The 27022-nt window shown below is 41.2% G+C and overlaps 1 protein-coding gene across 3 annotated transcripts in view; it reads left to right on the top strand.

Annotated features, from left to right (window-relative positions):
* GRID2 (glutamate ionotropic receptor delta type subunit 2) overlaps positions 1 to 27022 on the top strand; it is a 1071343-nt gene that overhangs the window by 877441 nt on the left and 166880 nt on the right. For all 3 annotated transcript variants that reach the window (XM_074993599.1, XM_074993598.1, XM_074993600.1), the window contains exon 12: positions 16658 to 16796. In XM_074993599.1, coding sequence (XP_074849700.1) covers positions 16658 to 16796 — 139 coding nt within the window. The remainder of the gene's footprint in view (positions 1 to 16657; positions 16797 to 27022) is intronic.

Raw genomic sequence — 27022 nt, 5'->3', positions numbered from 1 at the left:
GAGACACACACAACTTGATGTGTGTATCTCAAGGGTTTACTGTACTCACAAAAAAAGGTCTCAGGGCATTTTGGCAGATATACCAATCACCGTTCTTTCCTAATGCCTTTGAAGATGGAACTAAAAGATATACTTGCTGTTGTCATCAAACTACTCTATCTTCAAACAAATCCATATAATTATCTCAGTTGTCTTGATTCCACTAACAGTTGATCTGCCAGCATTTTTCTTTTATTATTGAATCCATAAACACGTCCATACATGGTAGTGCTGTCACTTGAAAAGTCTCATTATAGCTTCATGATGCTGTCACCCAGTGTTTTTCCAGTTGAGCTGCATTGTGGTCCAGACCTGTTAACCAATTTATTAATTATGGGCCACATTACAAAAAAATTGGTAGCTGTGTTGCATTTATCAAACACATAGGCGATGTCTACACTAGCATTCCTCTTTCAAAAGAGGCATGCAAATGAAGGAAATTGAAAATGCAAATGAGGCAAAGATTTACATATTGGCACCTTATTTGCATATTCTTTCAACAGAGCTTTTTTCGAAAGAAGAAAAGCGGTTTAGGCGTGGCTCTTTCCAATGTAATCCCCATTTTTGAAAGAACCTTTCTTTCTAAAGAAAAATAGGAAGATGGGTTCTTTCAAAAATGGGGATTACTTTGGAAAGAGCTGCATCTACGCTGCCTTTCTTCTTTTGAAAGACATATATACAAATGAGGTGTAAATATGTGCCTCATTTGCATTTTTGATTTCCTTCATTTACATGCCTCTTTTGAAAGAGGAATGCTAGTGTAGACATAACCATACAGAATGTATGTGGCATATTTATGGATTTGCTATTATTTCACAAGCATATTTTGTTACATCTGCTTGAAAATTTAGTCCTAGGTCATAGTCAAAGTGCATATAATAAGCATGGAGTTGGGGTGGAGGGGTGTTAGTAATTTAAAATCACTAGCATTGTGGCTAGTGAATGTGCTTGAAGTTACCGCATTTTGAAGCAAAAAAAAAAAAAAGCAGTCCTGTAGCACTTTAAAGACTGACAAAACAATTTATTAGATGAGGAGCTTTTGTGGGGAAGCCCCACTTCTCCAGATCTGAAGAAGTGGGTCTGCCCCACAGAAGCTCATTGCCAGTAATTATTTTGTTAGTCTTTAAAGTGCTACAGGACTGCTTTTTTGTTTTATTAGGATACAGATTATTACGACTACCTCTCTGCCCATATTGAAGCTAAGTGCCGTGCAGTCTTGGCAAGACCCAGAACTACTGCGTTATTACATAGCTGTTTCAAGCTGTAGTGTTGTGTTAATGGGACAGTATATTTAAGTACAGTGCATCTGACATACTTGCTGTGAGGAGATAAAGGATGAAGAGATCCGTGAAAGCCCAGAGAACATCATTCTTCCCTGGGGAATAGCTCCCTTCCTGATTCACTGACTGTGAGAAGATGATGTCTCCATCGGTATGGTATAAAAGCTGATTGTAGTCAAGTGAGGCAAAAGAAAAAATATAATTGAATGCCTGGGAATCTATCTATTAAAAAAAAGGAAAACTGTCTCCTTCCCTCCCCACGTCCAAAAAAAATACACTAAATTCAGTATTTTTGGGGAGCAGTTTTTAAATTTCAATAATTTTTAATAAACCTGTATAACATATGTGCCTTACAGGATGGATATATTTGAATTACAACAAGTAATTAACTTTCACTTTACTTTCCAGATTGCAGAAAATTACAGTATATATGCAGTGGATGAAACAACAAGGAATATCTTGGCCAGGAAACAGACATTTTCTTTCACTAAAAAGCAATCTAACTTACACATCCACCTGGGAGGGCTTAGGAGATATTCTGTAATTGCAGAGGTTAAACTTGCAGACTGGCCTTAGTCACTTGTTCTGCTGTTGAGAGTTTCCTGACCTGCAATTTACACTGTAAACATGGGAATGTCAGGGTTTAGAAGGCTTTTTTTGTTAGCTTTTCAATCTGTCTTCTACGTCTACAGTTATTAAACACCCTGGCCTTCTGTTTGGATGGCAGAAATCTAATCTACAAATAGATCCAACCTTTTCACTAGAGGATATGGTAGGTGCCAGATGAGCTGAGTTTATATGGGAACTCTTGGTAGGTTTCCATTCTTTTCAGTTCTGCAGGGAGTCCCTCCAATGTGACAGTAGCACCGCACTGGTAACCACCCACATAGCTTTTCTTCATAATACCAGCTGGTATTTTGGTACTGGGAATGGCTGCCTGAAAAGTATAAAAACAGGAAAGGCTCAGAGGTTTTTTTCAGGCAGCCAACAACATATTATCACTTCCTCATCTGCTGTTTTATTCCCAGACCTATTCCAATATTAAAATGCATATAACAGAAGCAAGCCAAAAATCACTTCATAAAGGAAGCTGATAAAGACACAGGATGAGGCTTTTGAGTGAGCTGGCCAGCATGTTGCTGAGCCTGGAGTCCCTTGCCCATGGCAGTCTGACTGCTGCTTTCTGTCTTGCAGTTTGAGTTCAGGAGTATTATTTTCACTACAGCAGGATCCCAGGATAGGAGCTGACTGCAGAAAGGAAGAAATCACTCTTTGGGCTTTATCCTTTAAGTGCTTTTGAAGTGATTAAATTAGGGTTGAGTTAAAAATTTATGAAAACTGCCTCTAAGGCACCGACTCAGATGTCACAGAGAGGTAGCCATGTTAGTCTGTATCTTCACAAAACAAAAAAAGCAGTCCTATAGCATTTTAAAGATGAACAAAATAATTTATCAGGTGATGAGCTTTCATGGGACACACCCACTTCTTCAGATCTGGAAATTCTCAGATGTGTTAGTCTTAACAAAGCTTTTTCCTCTCTATGTAGGGCAGAGGTAACACCAATAATGGCAGATCACAAAGCTTCTCCACACAGGATGCTGATGAGCAACAATAATAGATCCGTGACGTTGAGTAGGATTATGAGTTTTTCATGCCTGGAAATAGCTGCCAGCAGAACTCTTGAAGTATATATATGTATTTAATTTATTGCAGTAGCTCCCCACTCCACCCCACATGCACATCTCAGCAGAAATAAAATCTCCATTAGCTAGTTAAGTCAGCTTTAAGACTGATTTGTTCTTCTGAAGAAATCTGACCCACTGATTTCACTAGCATAATTGTTCAGTCACGCCAAGAATTGGGCCATATCAATGTGTGGCCTGATATTAGTGTATTAATTGAATAAACTGTATTATAGTAATATGTCTGCCCTAAATCTTTACTGGGCTAAAAGCTTTCATGTCCTGTGAAAAACCACTGTATTACTTCAAGGCATCTAGGTTTGATGAGCTTTTCAATAATTCGATTGGGCACATTTAGGATGGAATTTGAGTGTGAATTTCAGAATGTATTTACTGTTGTAACTTAATAACAGCTTGTCAATTAGCAAGGTAACAATCACCCCAAAGTTGAATCTGCAAGATTGAATTGCTATAACTGAGTCATTTATGCTGCCCCTTCCACCATGGTATTAAGGTGTCAGTGTCTGGTGATGGAGGTTCAGAAATACTCCTAAGAACAGTTTTCTCTTGCAGTTTATAATGTTTGTAAGTGTGTTGGAAATATCACAAGTTCTTCTTTCTAAATTTCATCATTTTGTGATCCATCCCCACACAGAATATGGAAGCACAGAGATGAATACAAATGAAAATTAACGTGAAGCAAAAATAAATAATCTCGCAATGTTTAGAAAAGCTTTGATCAGTATTAGGAAAGGGTGAAATTTTGGTGAAAAAATCAGGTTGTCTTTTGATCTCAGCTAGTTTGTTCATTCCTGCCCTTCCTAATATTGTCATTAGATTCTCTTTTAGTTTCCTTGATGTGCTGTTATCTCAGTTCCAGTTAAAAGGGACTCTTCCCTCCAAACAGCAGAGTGTTCATAATGCCTTCCACCTCTAGTTAGGGAGGCTGATCCAGCAGTGCTTGAATATAACTCATTAATTACATTCAGTGGAGCAATGTTAAATGTATCTACCGATGGCCCATTGTCAGTTAACAGTGAACAATTCCGGTCATTATTGCTGAAGAGAGTACATAAAATATCCTGAAAAGCCTGTTACAAAGGTACCGCTATCTCTATTGTATATGCCTAAGCTTCTTGCTCTGTTACATATTTTGAGAAGCAGAAACTAATTATGGCTGGATTTTCAAAGGTTTTGAGCCTTTGTAGCTCTCATCCTCTTCAGCAGCGTTCATGGGTACTCGGCACTTCTGGGAATCTGACCATACATGAGTTTTTGCAGCACCAGATGCTACAGTTTATAAAATAACAACAGTGTGCTTACATGTGCATGCAGTAAAGTATAGTGCAAAGCAATGGGCCTGATTTTGATCTAGTTCAAGGGGGGGGCTGATGGATTGCTGGGCTCTCCAGGCAATGTCGGGGGGCCCCAGTTCCATGCTGGTAGAAGGGGCGGGGCTGGGACAGCCAGCCCTCAGTGCCATCTGGACCACACCAGACATGACCCTTCCCGCCACACCTCTCAGAGCCACCAAGACCATGTGGCACAGGGCTTTTGAGCACACCACCCAGCTCTCTGGTGGCCAGTTAAAGGGCTAGGGCTCCGGCCACTGCCACTGCCACATTAGCAGTAGCTGAGAGCCCTGAGCCCTGCAGATTTGCTGGGCCTCAGGGCAGTTGCCCTCTTTGCCCTCCCCTCCCACCATCAGCAGGCCTGACTAATTCTGATCAGAATTGGATCTACTGTATGGAGACACTTGTACAAATAAAACAGTTCTCCCAGTGTCAGGTAAACACTATACCTCCCACTGTATGTTTATACACATGCAGACACAGGGTCACAGAGTGGAGGTTTGAGTGTGAAAATATTGCACGGAGATGTATAAAGGAGGTAACAGTAGAATTATATGCTCAAAGACCTATTGAAAAAAACACTACTGATGAAATTTCAGAGCAATATTGCAGAATTATTTATGATTATATAATCCTACTGGATGGTGTTTGGTAATCCCAGGATATAATTAAAAGTATAATACACGTGGAAACTCTCATTCGGCACCCTTTGGACTTGACCAGTGCTGAATGAGAGAATTTGCTGGTCAGTATTGTCTAGCACATTACCAACACTTCCACTGCTTACTGGGCTCTTAAAAGACCTTTAGGCATAAATTACAGCTAGATAACAGCACAGAACACTGAGAGCAAGTACTGATGTCTGTAAACAAACTTTATGGGCCCATGGGAAACTTGGCCACACCCATCATGGGAAACTGGGCCACACCCATTTTAGTCAGCTAACTAAAATCATGCTGGATTGCAGATGTTGCCAGATGAGAGTTCTGGATTACAGGGGTTCAACCTGTACTGGGATAGTTAAGAATGGACTTCATCAACTTTAACTCTACGCTTAATGCAGTACTGGAGACAAACAAATTAATTAGGTCATGAGCTTTCATGAGCAGGACTCACTTCTTTTATGAAAAAAGTGTTAGTCTCTAAATTAGTCTCTCAGGTACTACAGCACTACTTATTATTTGTGAAGCTCCAGACTAACACGGGTACTCCTCTGAGGCAGCAATTTTTGTTGAAATGTAAAGAAGAGATGGGTTCCAAGCTCCATTTTACAGAAACTGAACAACGGCAAAATTTGGATTAGAATTCAGACTCCAAGCATTTCAGAACATGAGAGGGTTTTGGTTAGAAAAGGATTCTCCACCAAGAATACACATTCTCCTGGGACCACACAGGGATTCTCTGACATGGTGCATCACTTCTTCTATGTCCTTGCCCACTGTTACAACTGGCTACCTACGAAGTACTAAAGAAATCACTACAGCCTAAAATGTTATAAAAACAATAACTTGTTTATTTTCTTCTATACTGAAGTGTGAGTACAATATTTATATTTTGATCAATTTACTTTATAATTACATAGTAAAAATGAGAAAGTAAGCAATCTTTCAATGACACTTTTGTATTTTTATGTCTGATTTTGTATGCAAGTCATTTTAAGAGAGGTGAAACTTGAGGGTATGCTAAACAAATCAGACTCCTGAAAGGTATGCAATAGTATCATAGAATCCTAGGGCTGGCAGGGACCTTAGGAGGTCATCTAGTCCAGCCCCCTGCCTGAAGCAGGATCATCCACAACTAAATCATCCCAGCCAGGACTTTGTCAAGATGGGGCTTAAAAACTTCAAGGGATGGATCCTCCACCACCTGTCTCAGTAAAGCATTCCAGTGCTTCACCACTCTCCTGGTGAAATGGGTTTTCCTAATATCCAGTCTATACCTCTCTCTCTCTAATTACAGGTCCTTGTTCTGCCATCCATCACTATTGAGAACAGCCTCTCTCCATCCTCTTTAGAGCCCCCCTTCAGTAAGTTGAAGGCTGCTATCAAATCACCCCTCAGTCTTATTTCTGCAAAGTAAATAAGCCCAAGTCCCTCAGCCTTTCCTAACAGGTCATGTGCTCCAGCCCCCTAGTCAGTTTTGCTGCCCTCTGCTGGACTTGCTCCAATGCATCCACATCCTTTCTATACTGGGGGGCCCAGAACTGTTTGCAGTACTCCAGATGAAGCCTCAATGGTGCTGAATAGAGGGGAATAATAACTTCTGTAGATCTGCTAGTGAATCCCAATATGCCCTTAGCCTTCCTGGCTACAAGGGCACGCTGTAGACTTATATGCAGCCTCTCATCCACCATGATCCCCAGGTCCTTTTCTGCTGCACTGCTATTTAGCCAGTTGGCACCCAGCCCGTAACAATGCTTGGGATTCTTCTGTCCCAAGTGCAGGACTCTTTACTTGTCCTTCTTGAACCTCATCAGATTTCTTTTGGCTCAATCTCCCAATTTATCTAGGTTACTCTGGATCCTATCCCTACCCTCCAATGTATCTACATGTCCCCCTAGCTTAGTCTCATCTGCAAATGTGCTGAGGGTGCAATCCATCTCGTCATCCAGATCATTAATAAAGATGTTGAACAATACCCTCCCTAGAACAGAGCCTTGGGGCACCCCCATAAAACCAACTGGAACCAGACATTGAGCCATTGATCACTACCTGTTGGGCCTAACCGTCTAGCCAGCTTCCTATCCATTTTACAGTCCATGTATCCACTCCACACATCCTTAATTTATGGGCAAGAATGTTGTAGTAGACTGTATCAAAAGCTTACTAAAGTGACCTGTGGGAGTCATCCCACCAAGTCTCCATTATTCCAATCACCTCATACTTCTTTGACTGTGCCAGGGCCTCTAATTCTTCCTGTTTGTTTCCCAGGCTTTTTTCATTTGTGTACAAACACCTTAGATAATTAATTTGGAACAAGTTGAGAGACCCTGGGTTATAATACACACCGTTGTTACAATTTTCAACAAAAGATACATTTTGAAATATCAGTGCCAAAATCCATATCTCAGCACCCACATACAAGTGGTCTGATTTCCAGAAATGCTGAACATTCACCATTAGATTAAGAAAGATTTACCTAAATTTGGATGGCGGTAACTACTTTTAGGCACCTAAATCTACAAGTATAGTAATTACTCTTCTTCTTTTCTGGCAGCTGAGGAGGACATAGAAAATGGATTATAAAAGTGCTTTTCAAACAAGTTCCAAACTGCAATTATTTTGCCAATTTTTATGATCACATTAAGCTCCATCTATCTTCCTACCTGTCTGTAATTACAGCACCAATCACTTGTGTGTCTAGGCACTAAATTACTACACATTATTTGTAATATACTTTTTCATCTATAATGCATTGCATTTTTCATTAGAAAACTTAGTAGGTTTTGCATGGCTAGGATGAAGGATGAAGTTCAGTTGGTGCAAAAGCTGTGAGTGCCCTATGTGACTCACAGCCTTTGAGACTCCAAGTTTGTGTAGAGCTTCTGCAAGATGCAGAGAGATTCTTCCTTACCGCGCTGAGACTGTCAAACCACTAATTCTGGATATTAGAAACCCAAATCCTGAAAATCAATATGTCAGATGTGTCACTGGTATTATGATATCAGAGAGCTTACCTAATCACTTTGTGCTGTTGTGAAACACTTCCCATTCCACTCTTTATCTCTCCATGGCAGTGTCTGGGAGCTGGGTGGGAAAACAAGATTTATCGCTGAAAAGGGAGTTATAAATATACTATAACTAATATGCTATGCTAACATAATCTTAATCGGGTAACTACTAAAGGACTGTTTGGCCTTTAAGGATATTGATTTAAGGGGAATTAATTTAATGATTGAACACAGTTTGTGTAATATTATCATTGGTAGTGATGCAGAAAATTGGAATGTCAGCTCAGCTGAAAAGAGGTTAGCATTTCCATTCTCACACTGGATCCCAGTGCTTACAGAATACAGTTAATAGACCTCCCCTTTATTATTTTAATATATATTTAAATGTTTCAGTTTTATCTAAAAGTCACTGAGCTGAAAGAGTGTTACAGTACAGTGGTAACAGTATTCACCACAGCACTTCATTAGTAATCTCCCATCGCTCTGATTAACATGTCCCTTTTGAAGCTGGGGGCAAGTGTATCATAGAATCATAGAAGAATAGGGCTGGAAGGGACCTTCAGAGGCCATCAAGTCCAGCCCCCTGCCCTCATGGCAGGACCAAGCACTTTCTAGACCATCCCTGAAAGCCATCTATGTAACCTCTTCTTAAATTTCTCCAGTGATGGAGATTCTACCACCTCCCTTGGCAATTCGTTCCAGTGTTTGATCACCCTGACAGTTAGGAACTTTTTCCTAATGTCCAACCTGAACCTCCCCTGCTGCAATTTCAGTCCATTGCCTCTTGTTCTATCCTCAGAGGCAAGGAAGAACAAGTTCCCTCCCTCTGCCTTATGACACCCTTTTAGATACCTGAAAACTGCTATCATGTCCCCCCCAGTCTTCTCTTTTCCAAACTAAACAAGCCCAATTCTTTCAGCCTTTCTTCATAGGTCATGTTCTCTAGACCTTTGATCATTCTCGTTGCTCTCCTCTGGACCCTCTCCAATTTCTCCACATCCTTCCTGAACTGCGGTGCCCAGAACTGGACACAATACTCCAACTGAGGCCTAACCAGCGCAGAGTAGAGCAGAAGAATGACTGCTTGTGTCTTGTTCACAACACACCTGTTAATGCATCCTAGAATCATGTTTGCTTTTTTTGCAACAGCATCACACTGTTGACTCATATTTAGCTTGTGGTCCACTATAACCCCTAGATCCCTTTCTGCTGTACTCATTCCTAGGCAGTCCTTTCCCATTCTGTATGTGTGACACTGATTGTTCCTTCCTAAGTGGAGCACTTTGCATTTGTCCTTATTAAACTTCATCCTGTTTACCTCAGCCCATTTCTCCAGTTTATCCAGATCCTTTTGAATTATGACCCTATCCTCCAAAGAAGTTGCAACCCCTCCCAGCTTGGTATCATCTGCAAACTTAATAAGTGAACTTTCTATGTCAATATCTAAATCGTTAATGAAGATATTGAACAGAATGAAGATATTGAACAGAACTGGTCCTAAAACAGACCCCTGCGGAACCCCACTAGTTATAAGTGTAAACAAGCCCATTGTGTTAAATATTTAGTTATGGTTATTTTTCACAGTATAAATGCTTGTGTGGTGGGGAAGAGTGGTGTATACTACAGACACAAAGAAAGGGGTACAATCAAATAAACTTGAGAACCACAACTCTAGAGTAAAGGTGAAACAGAAGACAATCATACATCTTCCTTCTAAATCTTCAGATCCTCATCTTGCCTTTTTGGCCTACCAGTCCATAACTCTAACAAGTGGATTTAGCCCTGCAGAGCCACTGATGGGAAGAAAGTTGAGTTCCACTATTTCTAAAAGCTCTTCCCAAATAGACCCTAATCGACCTGGCCTCCTGAGACTACAGAAGAGAAACAATTAATGTAAAAAACTGTCAGAAGTAGGACTTCGGTGGGCACCACAGAGTCAAGTCCTTGAGAATACAGAATACAGAAGATCATGTTTCAGTGACTGATCCTCAAGAAAAGGGAACAGTGCAGTGCAGGAAACTCTTGCTCCTACTTTATTAAAGTACCATTAGATGTCACCTACCTGAACTGGTGTCGTTTTGTTTGGTCACCAGGTTGATATCCTGTACACACTGATTGCTACCCCAAGACTGAACCTATGAAAGACCCCATCAACCACAGGCTGCTGCTACACTACCATTGTCCCATCAGAGGGAGCATGGTAATGAGCCAATTTGAAGCAGGCTAATGAGGCACTGGCATGCATGTTCAGCACCTCATTAACATAATGGCAGACGCGTGAACAAGCTTCGAATTTCAGATTGACAGTGAAGATGGCAGCAGCTTTGAAATAAGTGCCCCGCTTCAACATTTCCTTACTCTGATCTAGTTCTGTGGGAGTAGGGGAATGTCGAAGCAGGGCACTTATTTCGAAGCTGCCTTCATCTTCATTGTCAATCTGAAATTCAAAGTTTGTTTGAGCGGCCACCATTATGCTAATGAGGTGCTGACTATGGATGTCAGCACCTCATTAGCCTGCTTCGAATTGCATTACCATGCCCCTGCCGATGGGACAATGGCAATGTAGGAACAGCCCTAATGAGCAGCATTCCAGTGATAAGAAATCCAGAAAGGCGACCTCCTGCATTCCTGGAGAATGACATAAGGTCTTGAGAAGTCAAGAAAATCAGAAGATTGGTAGACTAATGTCTCAAAAGGACAGAATAAATCCCAAACCCAAGGCTGTCAGTTCAAGCAATCCACCCTTTGCTTCATAGGGCTATTTATTCTTCATTTCTGTTGTTAATTCATTCCTACTTCATGTTATTCTTTAACGAAAAGTTTGGATAGAGGTGTCACAAACCTGTCCACAACAGGAGTGCTGCAGGGGCAGGACCTCGCAATGATTTTATCCCTTATCCCCTGGAGGAGCTACACAATGAAGTAAATGAAAGTCAGCAAACAGGATTAAATAAAGGTATGAAGACAAAGACCATAAGGGAGAGGCATCTCCTGTACCCATTGCTTAACTGCATGGCTGCTTATTGGCAAGTGACAGACCTGCTTCAAAATAGCAAATGTATTACAATTCATGCCAGAAGAAAATCTTATATTAGTTCCACTAAAGATGTCAGAAAGGTGCAGGATGCTATCTGTAATACAGCCACCCATTTGCTCTAATTATGGTTACGTAGTACGATTCTTTTTGTAACCACTAAACTACTGTGTTTAATTTATAAATATTACAGCCTACCACTGTGGATGTTCAATCAATATTAAATCAACTTAGGGACTTTTTACAGGCTCTAACCTTTGGCTCCTACATGACCAGCATCTACATGTCTAGTATCACGAATGACATCACTTGTCAGCAGGATGGTTGCCTCCAGCCCTGGCCTTAAAAATGCCAACTGTAATTGCAAGTTTAAAAATGAATTTTTCATCATTTATTCATGGCGACACTGGCTTTTTCGAATCCAGTGATCTTTCATTGTTCTGAGTGTGCAAATGAATGCAGCTGTCTGGGAAACCAGCAATTGGACATTCCCCTGAAAAACAAGGGGTTGCAGGCATACCATACTAACTGTTCTGAATGATTCACATTCAGTCCCATGCTACAGATTAGCAGATTGTGTCTTGGCTGTGGTACATGTTATCTGTGCCATCCTTTAGCAGGTCCACCCTTCTTCTCTCCTAGAACCTCATCTTATTTTATTCTTCAGTTTCAGCAGCCTGCAAACACTACTGACAGTAGGACGTCAGCTCATAGGGCCAGGTATGGACAGGACGGTGGGATTCGCTTCAACACAGAGTTGTGTACTTTATTAAGCTTACTACTTCACAGCTACTGCAATTACAGCGCACACTTTAGCAAGTGAAAGCATTACAGAGCAATGTATATAAGGAGTAAAAGGTACTTGGAATGCTTATGTGCCTTTCCACCATGGGGAGTCCCACCTCTGTTGCCTCACACTAGGGCCACCATGGTGAATAGGGCTACAGCTGTGAGAATCTGGGCTACCCCTGAGACTGAAATCCCTGGTGAGACTCACAGTTTTGTCTCATAGTGGTAGCATTGTAATGCAGTTGCTTTCTATGCTTCTTCAAAATGCCTGTTTTTAAAGCATCCATGTAAAGCAGGGATTCCCAACCAATGGGTTGGGACCCAAACATGGGTCACAAATAGATTTGTTAAGGATCACAGCAGCTCGGTGCTGCATGTTGCTCTTAAAGGAGCCATTTATAGTTCCTTAATGCTGCCACAGCTAGCAGCTAGTACGTCTATCAATAAGAAGCAATTACGCATTACAAAGAGAGCTTCTCCAACTTTAATATTCGTAGTCATCACAGGCAAGCCACTTAATCGGCTCTTTCATTAAGTAATCTTGCCCCCCACTCCTCCCTTTCACCCTCCCTTCTCTTCTATGTAGCTGATCTGTCAGTTTTCATTTTTGTTTGTATCCCCACCCACCCGAGTGTGACCCTCTCAGCCCCTGAGTGTGATTCACTTGGCCCCCCCAGCCCCTGAGTGTGACTCGTCCAGCCCCTGAGTGTGACCCCCCAGCCTCTAGCCTTTCAGCCCTTGTGTGACTCCCCCAGCCTGAGTGTGACCCCCACAACCTCAGAGTATGACTCTCCCTGCCCTCAACCCTGAGTATGACTGCCTCCCAGCCCTTGAGTGTGATCCCCCAGCCCCCGAGTGTGACCCTCCTCCAACACCCCAGCCCCTCCAGCCTCTGTGTTTGGGGTTTAAGTTGGGAGAGCAGAAGGGAGAGTGGTTTGAGGCTGAGCATCTTTCCCCCACCACAACTCAGATCAACTATAATAATAAAATAATAACTAACTATAAATAACATAGTGGTACTATTTTATTTTTGCTAATGTATTTCTCTTTTTCTATGAAGTAACTACTATGAATATATAAACATGAGGTGACGCAACTTTATATTCTTGCCTCAGGCGCAAAATTAGCTAGTTACAGCACTGCCTCCCCCATCCTCTGTTTTTGAATCGCTTTGGGTCACCAAATCTTCCTGAATTGTCAGAATGGGTCCCCGTATGGAAAAGGTTGGGAACCCCTGATGTAGAGGAAGGAGCCTGAATGGGAGTGGGGTGCACTTGGTGCCGGGGATGTGCACTCCCTACAAAAATAGAGAAAAGTTGTTCCAACTTACAGGAACCTGTGTGCTGCCTGCTGACCTGTGTCCCCAAGTTGAAGGCATTCACTATTGATGGCGTAGGCTACAGCACTGTGGATTGATAGCAGGGCTTTATTTACAAACAGCGGTGTGCACTATGGAGATTTCCTGCTGAACAACACATTTTCAGACACGTAAAGCCTTAATAATGTGCATTTGAAGGAAGAATGCATAGAAATTAGGGGTGGGAAGAAACTTGTGATGGAAAGAAGGCCAAGTTTGAGCAGTAACAGTATGCTATGGTATAAATGGGCACATATACGTGGTTAGATCAGCTCCCCAGTGAGTGGGACCCTTGTCTGAGAATTTCAGCTGTGCATAAAAAACAGGTGGGTGGCTTTTAGTGACCCTCTTCTTTCTGCCAATTCATTCCCATTAAAACCGTGGGATGCTACTTTTCATTCTGTTCATGAGGTTGAAAAATGAAATTGCAAATAGAGCTAAGAAATTGTCTGTTTCCCCTTCTTCTCCCCACCTGTTTCAATGGAATTCAGATCTACACTGCAGGGACTGGCCGCTGAAGGTTAAAAGAACAAGCAGCATGTTGGGTTAATTTGGTATCTCTGTCTTTTCATTTGTCACTTATTTTTGATTGAAAGATTCCAAATGTATTACAAACCTCCACTGTAAACTGGAAATATTCAATTAAAGGATTTAATTTACAACTTGTGCTGGACACAAAGCAAGGTCTTCAGAAGTTGGAGTTAATTTTGGCCTTCAGAAAGTCCTAATATTGAAATAACATCTATGCATATGATCGGGAGATTCTTATTTCAGATAATTATATGGCGTCTCAGAAATAGCAGGAGATGTATTTCTGACTTCATGAGTCAAATGTAGATCTTGTCTTTTTTTAATCCTGGAATTCTTAAAAGGCAGTGAAATCTATTTATAATTAATTCAGGTAGAGTGAAACATGATTTATAGTGAAGAAGAATAAAAGCCTCATATTTTTGAAACATTTTGTTGCACAGTTGCAGTTAGCTGTCATATATACAGATGTTAAAGAAAACTGTGAAAATGTCAGTAATATTCAGAGATAAATTAAAATTCTAAGTAGACTCAAATTGCAACTGAAAGGGTCCTTATTCTCATTTATACTTAAAGTGAGAGTAACTGCAGTTTAGATGAACTCCACCACATTACAATGCCAGAGCAGCATGAAGAGGTTTAAGTGTAAGCAAATATCAAACATAAAGGCTACAGTTACACTGATGCAAAACACTGGCAGCAGTATGCAAATGGCAAGTCTCAAAAATGCAAATGGTGCTCATTTGCATATTTGCTCACTGGGAGATGCTGCCTCCAGCACAAAAAAAGCTGTGTCAAAGTGGTTCTGCCAGTGGAATTCCACCCCACCCCCCCACTCTTTCTTGGCAACCTCTTATGCCTGATTTTTTCCAGGCGTAAGAGGCTGCCAACAAAGTGGGGGGTTCACCAGCAGAACCACGTTAATACTGCTTTTTTTGTGCCAGTGTCAGTGTCTGCCAGTGAGGGAGCATGCAAATGACTGGCCATTTGCGTTTTTGAGACCATCCATTTGCATACTGCTGCCAGCAGTTCGCATCAGTGTAACCATAGCCAATGTGTTTATAGCTGATTCAACCTGTCATAAGATGTCAATGCTTATGAAACTGCTCTGATCCTGTATCTGAGGCTCTTTTTTACAGAATGGTATGGAAAATAACATAGGAATAAGTCTGAGCTAAATATAATTTTATAAACTTGGATAAAAACCAATTACATTTTTCTCTTGTCCCTGGGGTTTACATTAAGGCTAAATACAGTTGGACTGTTAATTTAGATTTTTTTAAAACAAAACACATTGAATCTTTGGTGTTGGACTCATCCATGCAAAATACTAGTTTACGGTTATTTTTATTTCTGGTGGCCATTAGTGTCATTCTCTAAATGCTCTGTATGATAGGAAAGTTGGGAAACAGAAATTATCAGATTAGATTATTGATCAAGATTGCTCTTCTTTAGGGAAGTTGCAAGGGAACTCCTTCCTCTTCTCTTTTTTAAGCACTGTTAGAAGAAAGAGGGGAAGTGAGAAAACATGATAGCCCAGTACAAAATCTGAAAGTAAATGAGAATGAATTTCTAAGAAAAGTGTATACATCTAGTTTTCTAGTCAGAAAGTCCTGTTTTTATAATGGACTTTGGAATCCAGAACATGCATACACCAACAGGAAAGAATGGAAAGGAAAAAAATTGACAGATTCTGGATGATATTTTCAGAAGCACTCATCATTGATCTGATTGTGTTTCCACTGAAAGACAGCTGAAACTCCTGTTAATGATACCATGAGCAGATCCGGCCAACAGAATTCTTTTAAAATCCTACTCAGAGGCTGTATCTGCACTACCAAATAACTTTAAAGTTAACTTCGAAGTAAGTCTACACAGAAAATGTGGGAATGAAGTAGTGACTGCTGAGTTAACTTCCCTTACTTCAAAATTAACTTTGAAGTAAAGGAAAGTGTGTGTAGACACTCTGCATGCTACTTCGAAGTAGCAGCTTACTTTGAAGTTAACTTCAAAGTTATTTTGTACTGTAACCGCAGCCAGAAACTGGTAGTTTCTAAAGAATGTAAGGAAACAGAGAGAGCTGTAAGGAGAACTGTTTGAATTGGAGTTTGTCTGAGAACAATTCCTTTACATGAACAGCTGTGTATAAAACAATCAGCTTTGCAGGTGCAGTAGCCAGGCAGAAGAAAAGAATGGGTTCTGTAGGCAATGAAGGAAATATGTTAACCATGAGTGGATACTGCACAGATTTGTCTATCTTCAATTATTTCTCACTGTGACCATTTCCATCCCTCAGAATCTACAGCTTTATTGTTTAGACAATTATTTTTCTTTTGTTTCATTAGAAATTCTTCCTGTGAATTATTCTGATCATGGAGCGGAAAAGGACTTTGGGAGAAGAGCCACTTCTTTCAATTTACTTGTGAAAGAATGCATTTTGTGTGTGGATGTTCTATGCGTTCTTTTGAAAAAGGGCAAGATTTTCTGAAAGAATTTGCTAGTGTAAACACAGGCTCTGTAACTGCACATTTAGGCTATCAGCAAAGTTGTGAAAAAATTGGGCTTTGGTTTTGTTTTCTGTTTCAAGACATTGCAACTGCGCAAAAGCACAGGGAGAGTTTAAGAGAGGTCATTAAGGAAGTTTGCAAGGAGAAAGAAATACCATTGGGGCTTAGATATGTTGATTTGTTCTGAGCTCATGAAATCTGTCTCCTGCCTGTCAGATGAAGCACAGTTGGAGTTCATAGATAGCCTTTTGGAGTGGAGGTGTGCCTTTCTTTAACACTCTTCAGTGCATAGAAATTATGATGTAAATCCTACTCACTTTACTCATGGAAGTATTTCATGCGATCAAAGCATTAATAGGTAAGATTTGGTTTGGCGTCATGCAAATGAAAGCTCTAATTTTCCTTCTTCTGTCCAACAGGAGGAGAAGTTCCTTATACAACGCTGGCAACCCGAATGATGATGGGCGCCTGGTGGCTTTTTGCTTTGATTGTCATCTCATCTTACACAGCAAACCTAGCAGCTTTTCTCACAATCACTCGCATTGAGAACTCCATCCAGTAAGTGGACAAAGAACAGATGGTGGGTGGGCGTGTCTTTGTGTGTAAGTGTATGAAGAGGTGAGAAACTCAAGACATTCCTCAGTCAATACACTGGGGGGCAGAAAGTCTTGCAGGTCAATCTAAATGGTCAGTTACTGCCAGCTAATTACTCTTTTGAGGCACAAAGAAGTTCATGTCCCTTAGACCAGAGTTTCTAAAACATTTTGGGAATGTCTATACTACAGAGTATTCTGGAATAGATTATTCTGGAGGAGTTATTCCAAAATAAACTATTCCGGAATAACGTGTACACTGCAGAGAAGCCCCGGAACAAGCAAAACTTATGGGCTGAGTCTATACTAGCATTGCGCTTTCAAAAGAGGCATGCAAATGAGGAAAATGAAAATGCAAATGAAATGCAGATTTACATATCTGATGCCTCATTTGTATATTTTTCTTTCAAAAGAAGAAAAGCAGTGTAGACACGGCTCTTTCAAAATTAAAGCCCATCTTCGAAAGAACCCCTCTTCCCATAAAAAAATAATTTTGGGAATAAGGGAATTTTGAAGTTAGGGTTTCCTTTCAAAGTGCCAGAGTCTACATGGCACTTTCACTTTTGAAATGACTTCACTTCAAAGGCCACATCTTGTGGGAATATGCAAATGAGGTGCAGGATATTTAATTCCCCATCTTGCCTGCAATTTCAATCCCATGGATTTACATACCCGCTCCAAAAGGGAGGGGGGTGTAGACAAAGCTGGAATGAGATTTACTGCTATTTCAAAATTATTTCAAAACAGTGGGTGGGTTGTGTAGATGCTCACAAAGATATTTTGAAATAGCAGCAGTTATTTCAAAATAACATTGTTGTGTGGACACACCCTTTGAGACCACAGAACACCAAACAATAATATTTTTAATGTGAAACACCTATGAAAGCTTTCTTTAAAAAAACTGTTGTCAGACCAAAACAAAAAACAAACAGCAAAATATGCAGCAAAACCAAAATGAAGTAATTCAATTGGGTATCATAGCAATGGAGAAGTAACATTGCATCTGGCTTTAATAACAGAAAATATAGACCATCAGTGTATTTTTCCAAACGCTTGTGATACACTGACGAATTGTTCATGGAACAGCCGTGTTCTGTGGAACACAGTTTAAGAAACAATGCCTTAGACGTCTACATGTTGTTACTGTCTCAATGGTTTGCAGATGTGGAAACTGGAACAGCTATTTAAAGACTGTGGTTGTCAAGCATCTCCCACGAAAAGTGTTTGAGTACTTGAGTGGCAAAAATAAGTATTGAAGTACTCCCACTCTGCACTCCTCGGCTGTGTCTACAGGTGCCCCAAACTTCGAAATGGCCACGCAAATGGCCATTTTGAAGTTTACTAATGAAGCGCTGAAATGCATATTCAGCACTTCATTAGCATGCGGGCGGCAGTGGCGCTTCGAAATTGACGTGGCTTGCCGCCGCGCGGCTCATCCAGATGGGGCTCCTTTTCGAAAGGACCCCGCCTACTTCGAAGTCCCCTTATTGCAATAATGAGTTTATTCCAATAAGGGGACTTTGAAGTAGGCAGTGTCCTTTCGAAAAGGAACACTGTCTGGACGAGCCGCGCGGCGGCAAGCCGCGTCAATTTCGAAGCACCGCTGCCGCCCTCATGCTAATGAAGCACTGAATATGCATTTCAGCGCTTCATTAGTAAACTTCGAAATGGCCATTTGCGTGGCCATTTCGAAGTTTGGGGCACGTGTAGACATAGCCCTCAGTTGTAATCAGCTCCAAGAGTCTGTATCCTGACTTTCTGATGGCAATTAGTCAAAGAGTCTGCTGAGGGTTTGAAAGTGAAATGCTCCTTTGCTGACAGGGAAATGCAATCAAATATGTTTATATGAATGAAGAGATGAAAATTAACAGTTCCATTTCCCATTCTCTCCTTTGTTTTAAGCTCTCATGTTTGTCATCTCTTTTTCTTTGTTTTCTTCTTTGGACCTGCGGGCTACTTTCTCCTTTCCCTCTGTGGTTATGCCCTTTTTCTTCATCTCCATACTGTGTTATCTCTGCTTCCCTCCCAGTATTGCTCACGTATTCCCCTGTCTGAGTATTTGTCTAATGCAGTCTAGGGTATGTTTGCAGCATAGGTAGACATACATGTGTTTGCAAAGCTAAAAATAGCAATTCAGATACTGCTGCATGGTACATAACTAGGGGCTACAGCACACCCCACAACTCATGCTGCAGCCTATGCACCTTTCTATACTGCAGTTTCCAGCAGTGCTGGCATGGCTAAAATTACCACAAGTATGTCTACCTATGCAGGACAGGCATACGCTTGGTTACTGTTAGCTGTTTTTCTGCCTGACCTTCCATCTCCCTTTTCCAGTCTCCCAATGTAGTTCTCTCTACCTCTTATCACAAGCACATTTATCTCTACCTTTCTCCTCCTCTGTTCTTCTGAGCTCGGGTCTCCCTCCACAAACAGCACTTTGTGGGTCTTCATCTCCCACCCCACCCACCAAAATCCGTGTCTCTTCTTATTGAAAATAGAAACTGTGTGGGAGGGAAGTCAAAGATTTTGAGGGAGTAGAAAAAAGCAGAAATTTTGATGAAGAATTGAGGACATGGTCTCTCACCTGCATAAAAATGTCCATTCTCTCAGGAAGGGAGCCTCTCTGTGTGCTCCCCACTCCTTCTGAAAGAAAATGCCTCGTCCTGACTCCTATAAATAGCTAATTTTGTTGTTTCTCCAAACCTCTCTCTTTCCTTTCCTGGCCTCTCTCATCCTTCATACCCCCGACCTTCCTTCCACTCTCATACAAGAAGGGAGTTCTAGCCAGCCCCAATCCTTGGGAGACCATCACCAAGTCTTATATAGCAAGGCTCCATTCTCAGGCCCAGGTGGGTTAGTCGTATATCTGCCTGCAAGGGGCTGGGGAGGGGGAAAGGTGAGTCCATGGCTGGATAGGGAGGAGTACATGTGCAGCTCTATGCCTTTCCAGGGACCAAAGGGTCAGCTGGAGAGTAATCAGATGCTGGAGTGTACTGGAGATGGAGTGTACTGGAGTGTACTGGAAATGGGCTTGAAGCAGAACCCCAGGTCACAATAGCTGTGTCTACACTAGCCCCAAACTTCGAAATGGCCACGCAAATGGCCATTTCGAAGTTTACTAATGAAGCGCTGAAATGCATATTCAGCGCTTCATTAGCATGGGCGCGGCCGCGGCGCTTCGAAATTGACACGCCACGCCGCCGCGCAGCTCGTCTCGACGGGGCTCCTTTTCGAAAGGACCCCGCCTACTTTGAAGTCCCCTTATTCCCATGAGCTGATGGGAATAAGGGGACTTCAAAGTAGGCAGGGTCCTTTCGAAAAGGAGCCCCGTCGGGACAAGCTGCGCGGCGGCGAGGCGCATCAATTTCGAAGCGCCGCAGCCACCCCCATGCTAGTGAAGCGCTGAATATGCATTTCAGCGCTTCATTAGTAAACTTCGAAATGGCCATTTGTGTGGCCATTTCGAAGTTTGGGGCTAGTGTAGACACAGCCAATATGTGATAAAAACTGGAGAAGGTACTGAGAAGAGCATGATTTAAGGACTGGAAAGCATGTCATGTAATTAACGACCCAAGGAGCTCAAACTATTTAGCTTAACAAAGAAGAAATTACAGAATTACAGGGTGACTTGATCACTATCTGTGAGTACCTGCGATGAAGAAATGTTTGATAATGTGCTCTAGTAGACATAGATGTAACATGGTCCAGTGGCCAGAAGCTGAAGCTAAACAAATTCAGACCGAAAATAAGACATACATTTTAATTAACTGCTTGAACAGTTACCAAGGGTGGTTGTGGATTCCCCATCACTGGTAATTTTAAAATCAAAACTGGATGTTTTTCTAAAGATATGTTCTAGTTCAAACAGACATTAATTTAAGGGAGTTCTAAGGGGTTGGTATTCAGGAGGTCAAAGTTGATAAACACAGTGGCTCCTTCTGGCTAGAACTTGCTTACGCTGTGCCTATACTCATGCAGAAGGTCGACAACTGATATGAAATTTTAGGTACGCCAGTTGTGTACCTAAAATCAACTTTTCAGCCACTGACTTTGGTAGCTGTCATCACTTTCCTTAATCCTTGTGGCTCATGAAGGGACGTCCCAGAATGATTGGCTTTTTCTTAGTCCCAATTAGACCACAATGTTTTCATGTAGAAATGCTGATTGGGCTTATTTAAAAGTCATTCCCAGAATTACTGTCTTAGAGTTAGGTTTCAGTACAATGGGTCAGCGTGACTAAACGATGCCATTAGCAGGCATTTTAAGACTAGGCAGCTTCACTTTTAATAATGGCAGTTGGCACAAACAGAAAAACCTTGCAATCAAAGGTCATACAGAGAGTGGAACTGGTTGAAAAAGGAGGCACATGCTCACTGTGGACTTATGCTACTTTTCTTTTTCCTCAGATTTAGTTTATAAACTGCAACAAATTAGAGTCTAATTATTCAGTTAAGCAGAGAGTACATGCACGTGGCAATGCAGCAAAGATCAGTTTGTGATGACGGAAAAAGGAAGCAGACATTTTTCTAGCATTTTTGTTAACGCTGTGCTTGCTAACAACATGCAGCGTGCTGCTCTTCTTAGAATGCACCTTCTACAATGAAAGAGAGGCCTGTCCAGCACTCTGCTAGCGATGGGTCAGCATTAAATTTGGATGCAATCAATAGCTGGAAGTCTCTGCAGAACAAGGTCTACCATGAGATTTCTGAGGCTCTTCCTTCCGGCGAGGAATGCCACAAGACCAGCCTCCATTAGTCAACACAGCAAATGAAAGTATGCTTGTAGTACATGCAGTAGGCAGAATTCAACTAGCACAGTAACAATAGCAGTGTGCAACCCTAGTACTAGACCACTGGGGACTCTGGATATTTATTTAGGATGCTAGCCCATGCCGAAGTCTGATTCACCATGTCATTGTTACTATTGTTACCTGCCCTAGCTAAAGCTAACACAGGTATGCCTATCTGTGCTGCAATCACACCTTTATTTGTTGGGTAGATGTACTCTTAGACAGCAGGCTATCATTTCTGCTCCTTGCTGTCAAATTGGTCTGGAAAGAAATGGTCTATTTCAGAGCTACAAAGTGTAGTTTTAGTATTTTGATCTAAAATCATTAATCTGGACCAGTTTCCCTGCTCTAGATAATTCCGATTTTGGGTCCTCCTAGGACTTGCACAAATTTCTCCAGGTAGCCTACTGGGTCAAAGTAAATGGTTAAATTCTCTAAACCTACTCTAATGCAAAGTCATTAATTTCAATTCCTTTCATCCCAGTGACTTCATTTGAGTTGGCTGGATGTAATTGCAAGCAGAATTTGCCTTATTTTCTTTACTTATTTAAACCCATTTCCACTCTGGCCTTGCAAACACACCCTGGGGGATAATTTTATCTGAAAAAAGAGACAGTGTTTTTTCCAGTGTTACTTATTCACATTTCCCTGCTTGCAATAATTCATTGTGCTAAACTAACAACTTCTGTGCTAAGTGCTAGTTTGCTTCCCAATTTTCAGCAGTTTTGTAAACTGAAGTTTTACGTTCCTACCACAGTTTGGATATAACTTCATTGTTAAATGGATACTTAGCACATCGAACGACTCTAATTTTGACCTTCAAACACTGCTGAAAATGTCCTTATTCTTTCATTCCAGGAGCTTTCCAGCTGCAACATCTTCCACTGAATAAAACTTCAGTGACTTTGCCCCATAAAGAATACAGTACCCAGACCACTGTCCACCCAACTGTACATAATAACCTCAAAATTCCATTGCAGATTTCTAGTGACATCATAATGACCTACAAGAGCAGATTGGAACTGGAACCATAATATTTATATTGCAATTTAGACAAATTTTACTTTTAGGTATGGTAAAAAAGCTCAGCTTTTTTTTTTTTTTTTTTTTTGCATTGACTGTAACACTTTTCTTGAGCATTTCAAAAGCATTAAGGACATAATTTCAAAGTAGGATGTAGTGGCTGCAGGCACAAAACTCCTATTTGTGAGCACAAATGGAGTAACAATAGTGCACGTGAAAATGCCTATGTGTGCACAAGTGTGGGTTTTTTTCTACCCTGTATTAGCAACATGCCCCTGGAGGCTTATTAAAAATAAATTTTTATTAGTAAAGATCAAAGCTGACACTCTACTGAAATACCATTTTACCATGCTCTAGTGCACATTTTAGCGTGGTTGAGAGAACAATTTATTGAAACTTGTTTTTTTGTCCTGTAAGACTGAATGAAATATCTTTTCTTAAACAGCTGAGATCCTTTACTAATCAACAGCCCAGCCTTAGCCCCAGTGAGTCTAGCATTTCAGTTCTGCCAGAACACATCTGCCACAAACAGAGATCTCATAATTTAATATTTAAGTGTCAAAAGAAGATTTTATTCTGACCTAAGCAACAATATGATGCAGTTTGGATTAGTTTGTATGGCACATTGGGCAGAATGACCACAATGGTACTTCGGCATGATGAGCCTGAGTTACAAATTGTGGTTTCAGAAAGGAAGAGAAATCTGGATTTCACCAGTTCAGGAAAGTTTATTAAAGTCTTTGCCCACATCTATACTTACTGCAGAAGATCGACCACTCAGGTTTGATCTTCCAGGGTGCCATTTCATACATGCACAAAACAGCACATTCTGGGAGCAATGTCGACCCTGGAACTCCTTAAACCTGCCTTAATGTCAAGATATTAAGATCAGATGTTTCAGTATAGATACCTAACTCCTTAAATATTATCCATTTGTGCATTCATTTTGCAATGATTATGATGATTATGATGACCCGTGGGCAGCTGATTATCAGCAAAGACATTGCATGCCTTCTGTGAACTATTACGCATGTATCCAACTCAGAGAGATCCCTGTAAAACCCTTTGCCTGCATGCATGCAAACACACACACCCTTTTCAAGTCCCTTCTGCTTAATGCAAAGAGGGTAGAATTCAACTATAATCTCTCACATTTTGTGTGAGTGGCCTAACCCCTGGGCTAGAGCTTGAGGGATGCCTCTGGCCCTACTCTCCCACTTGATTATTTTATAAGTGGAGATAGGCAAGTAACTTGGTCTCACAGGAAACAGGTACTTAACCCATTTCTCCTCCAGGAGAGTTCCCAACTCTGGACTGCAAGCAGAGCTAGGCGTCTCCCTGCAGCCCAGAATCCCGTGCTTATCTCCATGATGGTGAATGTACCTAGAGCACATGCACTCTTGTTCACTCTGATGGCATTTCACATTGGTTAGCTTAGTCAGCTCCCCACCTAGTGTGCTGATTTGTGTGGATCTCCTTTGCAGAAGCCCATCTTTCCCCATTCACTGTATAGTGATAAAGGGAATCTGCGTGCCTAACCCAGGATTTGAGGATTCCAGAGGTTTTTTATGCACCTACAGGATAGGTATTGCACAGCTCCACATTGCCAGACCTAAATCCTCTATGGATCTGTCCCCTTACCTCTAAAATTTTGCAAACAGTATTTTTTTAAAGAAGAATCAAGAGAGGTATCACCAAGTGACAGGCAAGCCTCTGAAGTTAGGGATGTTTGTTTCAGATAAACTTCCAAAGGTTTGCATGTGTCATTGGCAGCTTATCTGAGTACCTTTATGCTAGAAACAACAGGAAGTCCTGCAGCACTTTATAGACTAATGGATATTTTGGAGCATAAGCTTTTGTGGGCAAAGACCTGCTTCATCGGATGCATGAGTGGGGCCACAGGACTTATTGTTGTTTTTGAAGATACAGACTAACTCAGCTACCTCTCTGATACTTTATGCTACAAAATGACACTAGAATTCTCCAAAATCAGGCTTTATTGTGAGGTTACTAGCTCTTTTATGTCTGATTCACTTATTCTTATTGGCATGGTGGTGAGACCTAGAGGCCTTCATCATGAATCAGACCCCCATTATGCTAGGTGCGATGCACGTGTAACGTGCAAAAGTCCCTTCTCCAATGAGTTTACAATCTAGTATATAATGAAAGAATAAATTAACTGTGAAATAATCATGTTCTGCACAGACCAACAGTCTCAGAACATCAGCTGCTTAGCCATTGTTCAGTGTTTTCTAGGCATCACCCCAGAAATGAGTTTTAAGGAGAACAACATAATGGACTGATGGATATTAATAGGGAGCAGTTCCCATACATTTGGAGACACAGGAGAAAAAAAGATTAAGAAAAACTGAGCTAATGGGCTAATCGTTGGCAGAGAAAACAGTTCTGTAGCACCTTAAAAACTAAGAAATTTATTTATTAGGTAATGAGCTTTTGTGGGTAAGACCCACTACAAAAAAGTGGGTCCTATCCACGAAAGCTCATTACCCAATAAATAAATTTGTTAGTGTTTAAGATGCTACACATTGCTTGTTATTTGTGAAGCTACAGAATAACACAGCTACCTCTCTGAGACTCTTGGCAGAGAAGAAGTGGGCTTGGTAACTCATTAGATTTGATTGGTAGAGAAGGACTAACCTGTGAAGGACCTTAAGCTAATAGGAGCCATTCACAGTAGTAAAAATCAAGCTACTTATTTAGGTGATTAAGTGAGCACCTAAGAGCCTCACTTCTAGCTCTCCTTTAAAAAAAAGCTTGTCTCTGTAGCTGCAAAGAGAGACGATATATTTTCCTCCCTTTTCCCACTCCGATACTAATGCTTCTGTTGTGTCCCTCTTGTGTGTGGCTATCTTTTTGTACACTTCCCCTAATTTAAACAGGGAATGTTGGGGGCTACCTGAGTGTATATCCAATTTGCCCTTCACTCATTGCAGGGATCCTCAGCCTTGTGTTTGCTACCAGGTCGTGTACCTCAGAAAGAATCCAATACATTTATTTGTATTTAATTCTTTTTGCAGACAATTTTCACAAACCACCATTGATATTAAGATAGGATGTCCCCAAATGCTTCCAAACAGCAGAACTGTTATGGGTTTACTTGGGTTACTTAGGGTTCCTGTACTATAATGACAATAGGTATTTTCCTTTTATGAAAGACAAGGTGCTCTTCACCCCTTGCCTTGTACTTTGTCCATCCAGACCTTTAAACTAGCTGGCAAGCACTGTTATTACTTTCTGTCACAGCTGTCACTATCAAGCCTCAAATCACTTGTCTTGCTGTGCCCTGTCTCCTGTGCGTGTCTCTGAATAAATCCATAGAGCCCCAGGAGATGAATAACACAACTTGCAGACAACCTTTATCTGAATTAGAATAATAAATAAGGACTTTGATGTAAGCAATCAGATCAATATTTTCCTTCATTATTTAGTAACTAATTGCTCTCTGTCAAACAGCTTTGTGCAATAGTCAGTTCTCAGCAAAAAGGGGCACTATATTCTTTTCATTTTCTAAACTATATTCAAATGTTATAAAAATGCTGCTTGACACACATGAACAAAATAATTACAATTCCATTTAAAGCACTGCCTGAGATTATGGTATCCCCAGTGTCAGATTTGTTTTAAAGAGAGAAAATGAGTGGGGGCAAGGGTGTCTACACACAAAATCCAACACAAAAAGAGGTGATTTTTTTGAAATTTGAAGTGCAGGCAAAATCTTTTATTGCAATTAAATATGTCTGTCTGTTGCTGGAAACTGTGCTATAGAGGAAAGTAACAATGATTAGCATCAGACAGTGTTCCCTCAACCTTTCTCCATCCCCATGTAGAATAAATTTTGTTATGTGCACCAGTAGGCACACATGCTGTCAGCAGCAGGTGATCATCTGGGCAGCACCTGAATCTCTCCTGGGTGGCTGTCCCAGTGCTCAGCTTACAGGTAACATGAGAGTCAGGCCCACTGATTGGGGGAAGGAGGGGAAAAGGGGCAGTTGCCCCAGGGGGCTGGCAGTTCAAAAGCAGCAGTGGACCAAACTCCAGGCCCTTTAAATTGCCACGATACTATTGCCACAGCACACTCTGAATGGCTCAGTGGGCTACATGGAAGCAATGTGGCGCTGCATGCTCCGGGCAGCACTAAAACCTGGCCAGCCCCAACCCCACCTCTTGTAGCCCTTTCCGGGAGAACAAAGTAGTCTGCTCCCTCCCTGCGCTGTGGTCTGCCCAGGGGCCCAGCAAGTCTGCTGACCCCTCTGACTAGAGTCCAATGACTTAGACTTGAAAATAAGCAATTGAGTTGGTTTGGCTTGTCTGAATATGATGCAGAAAGTAAATTTTGTACATGTTGAACAGTAAAT

The sequence above is a fragment of the Carettochelys insculpta genome, chromosome 4 (assembly GCF_033958435.1).
Source record: "Carettochelys insculpta isolate YL-2023 chromosome 4, ASM3395843v1, whole genome shotgun sequence".
NCBI classification, from domain to species: domain Eukaryota; kingdom Metazoa; phylum Chordata; order Testudines; family Carettochelyidae; genus Carettochelys; species Carettochelys insculpta.
Note: the sequence above shows the minus strand (reverse complement) of the source record. Positions and strands in the feature narration are given on the sequence as shown.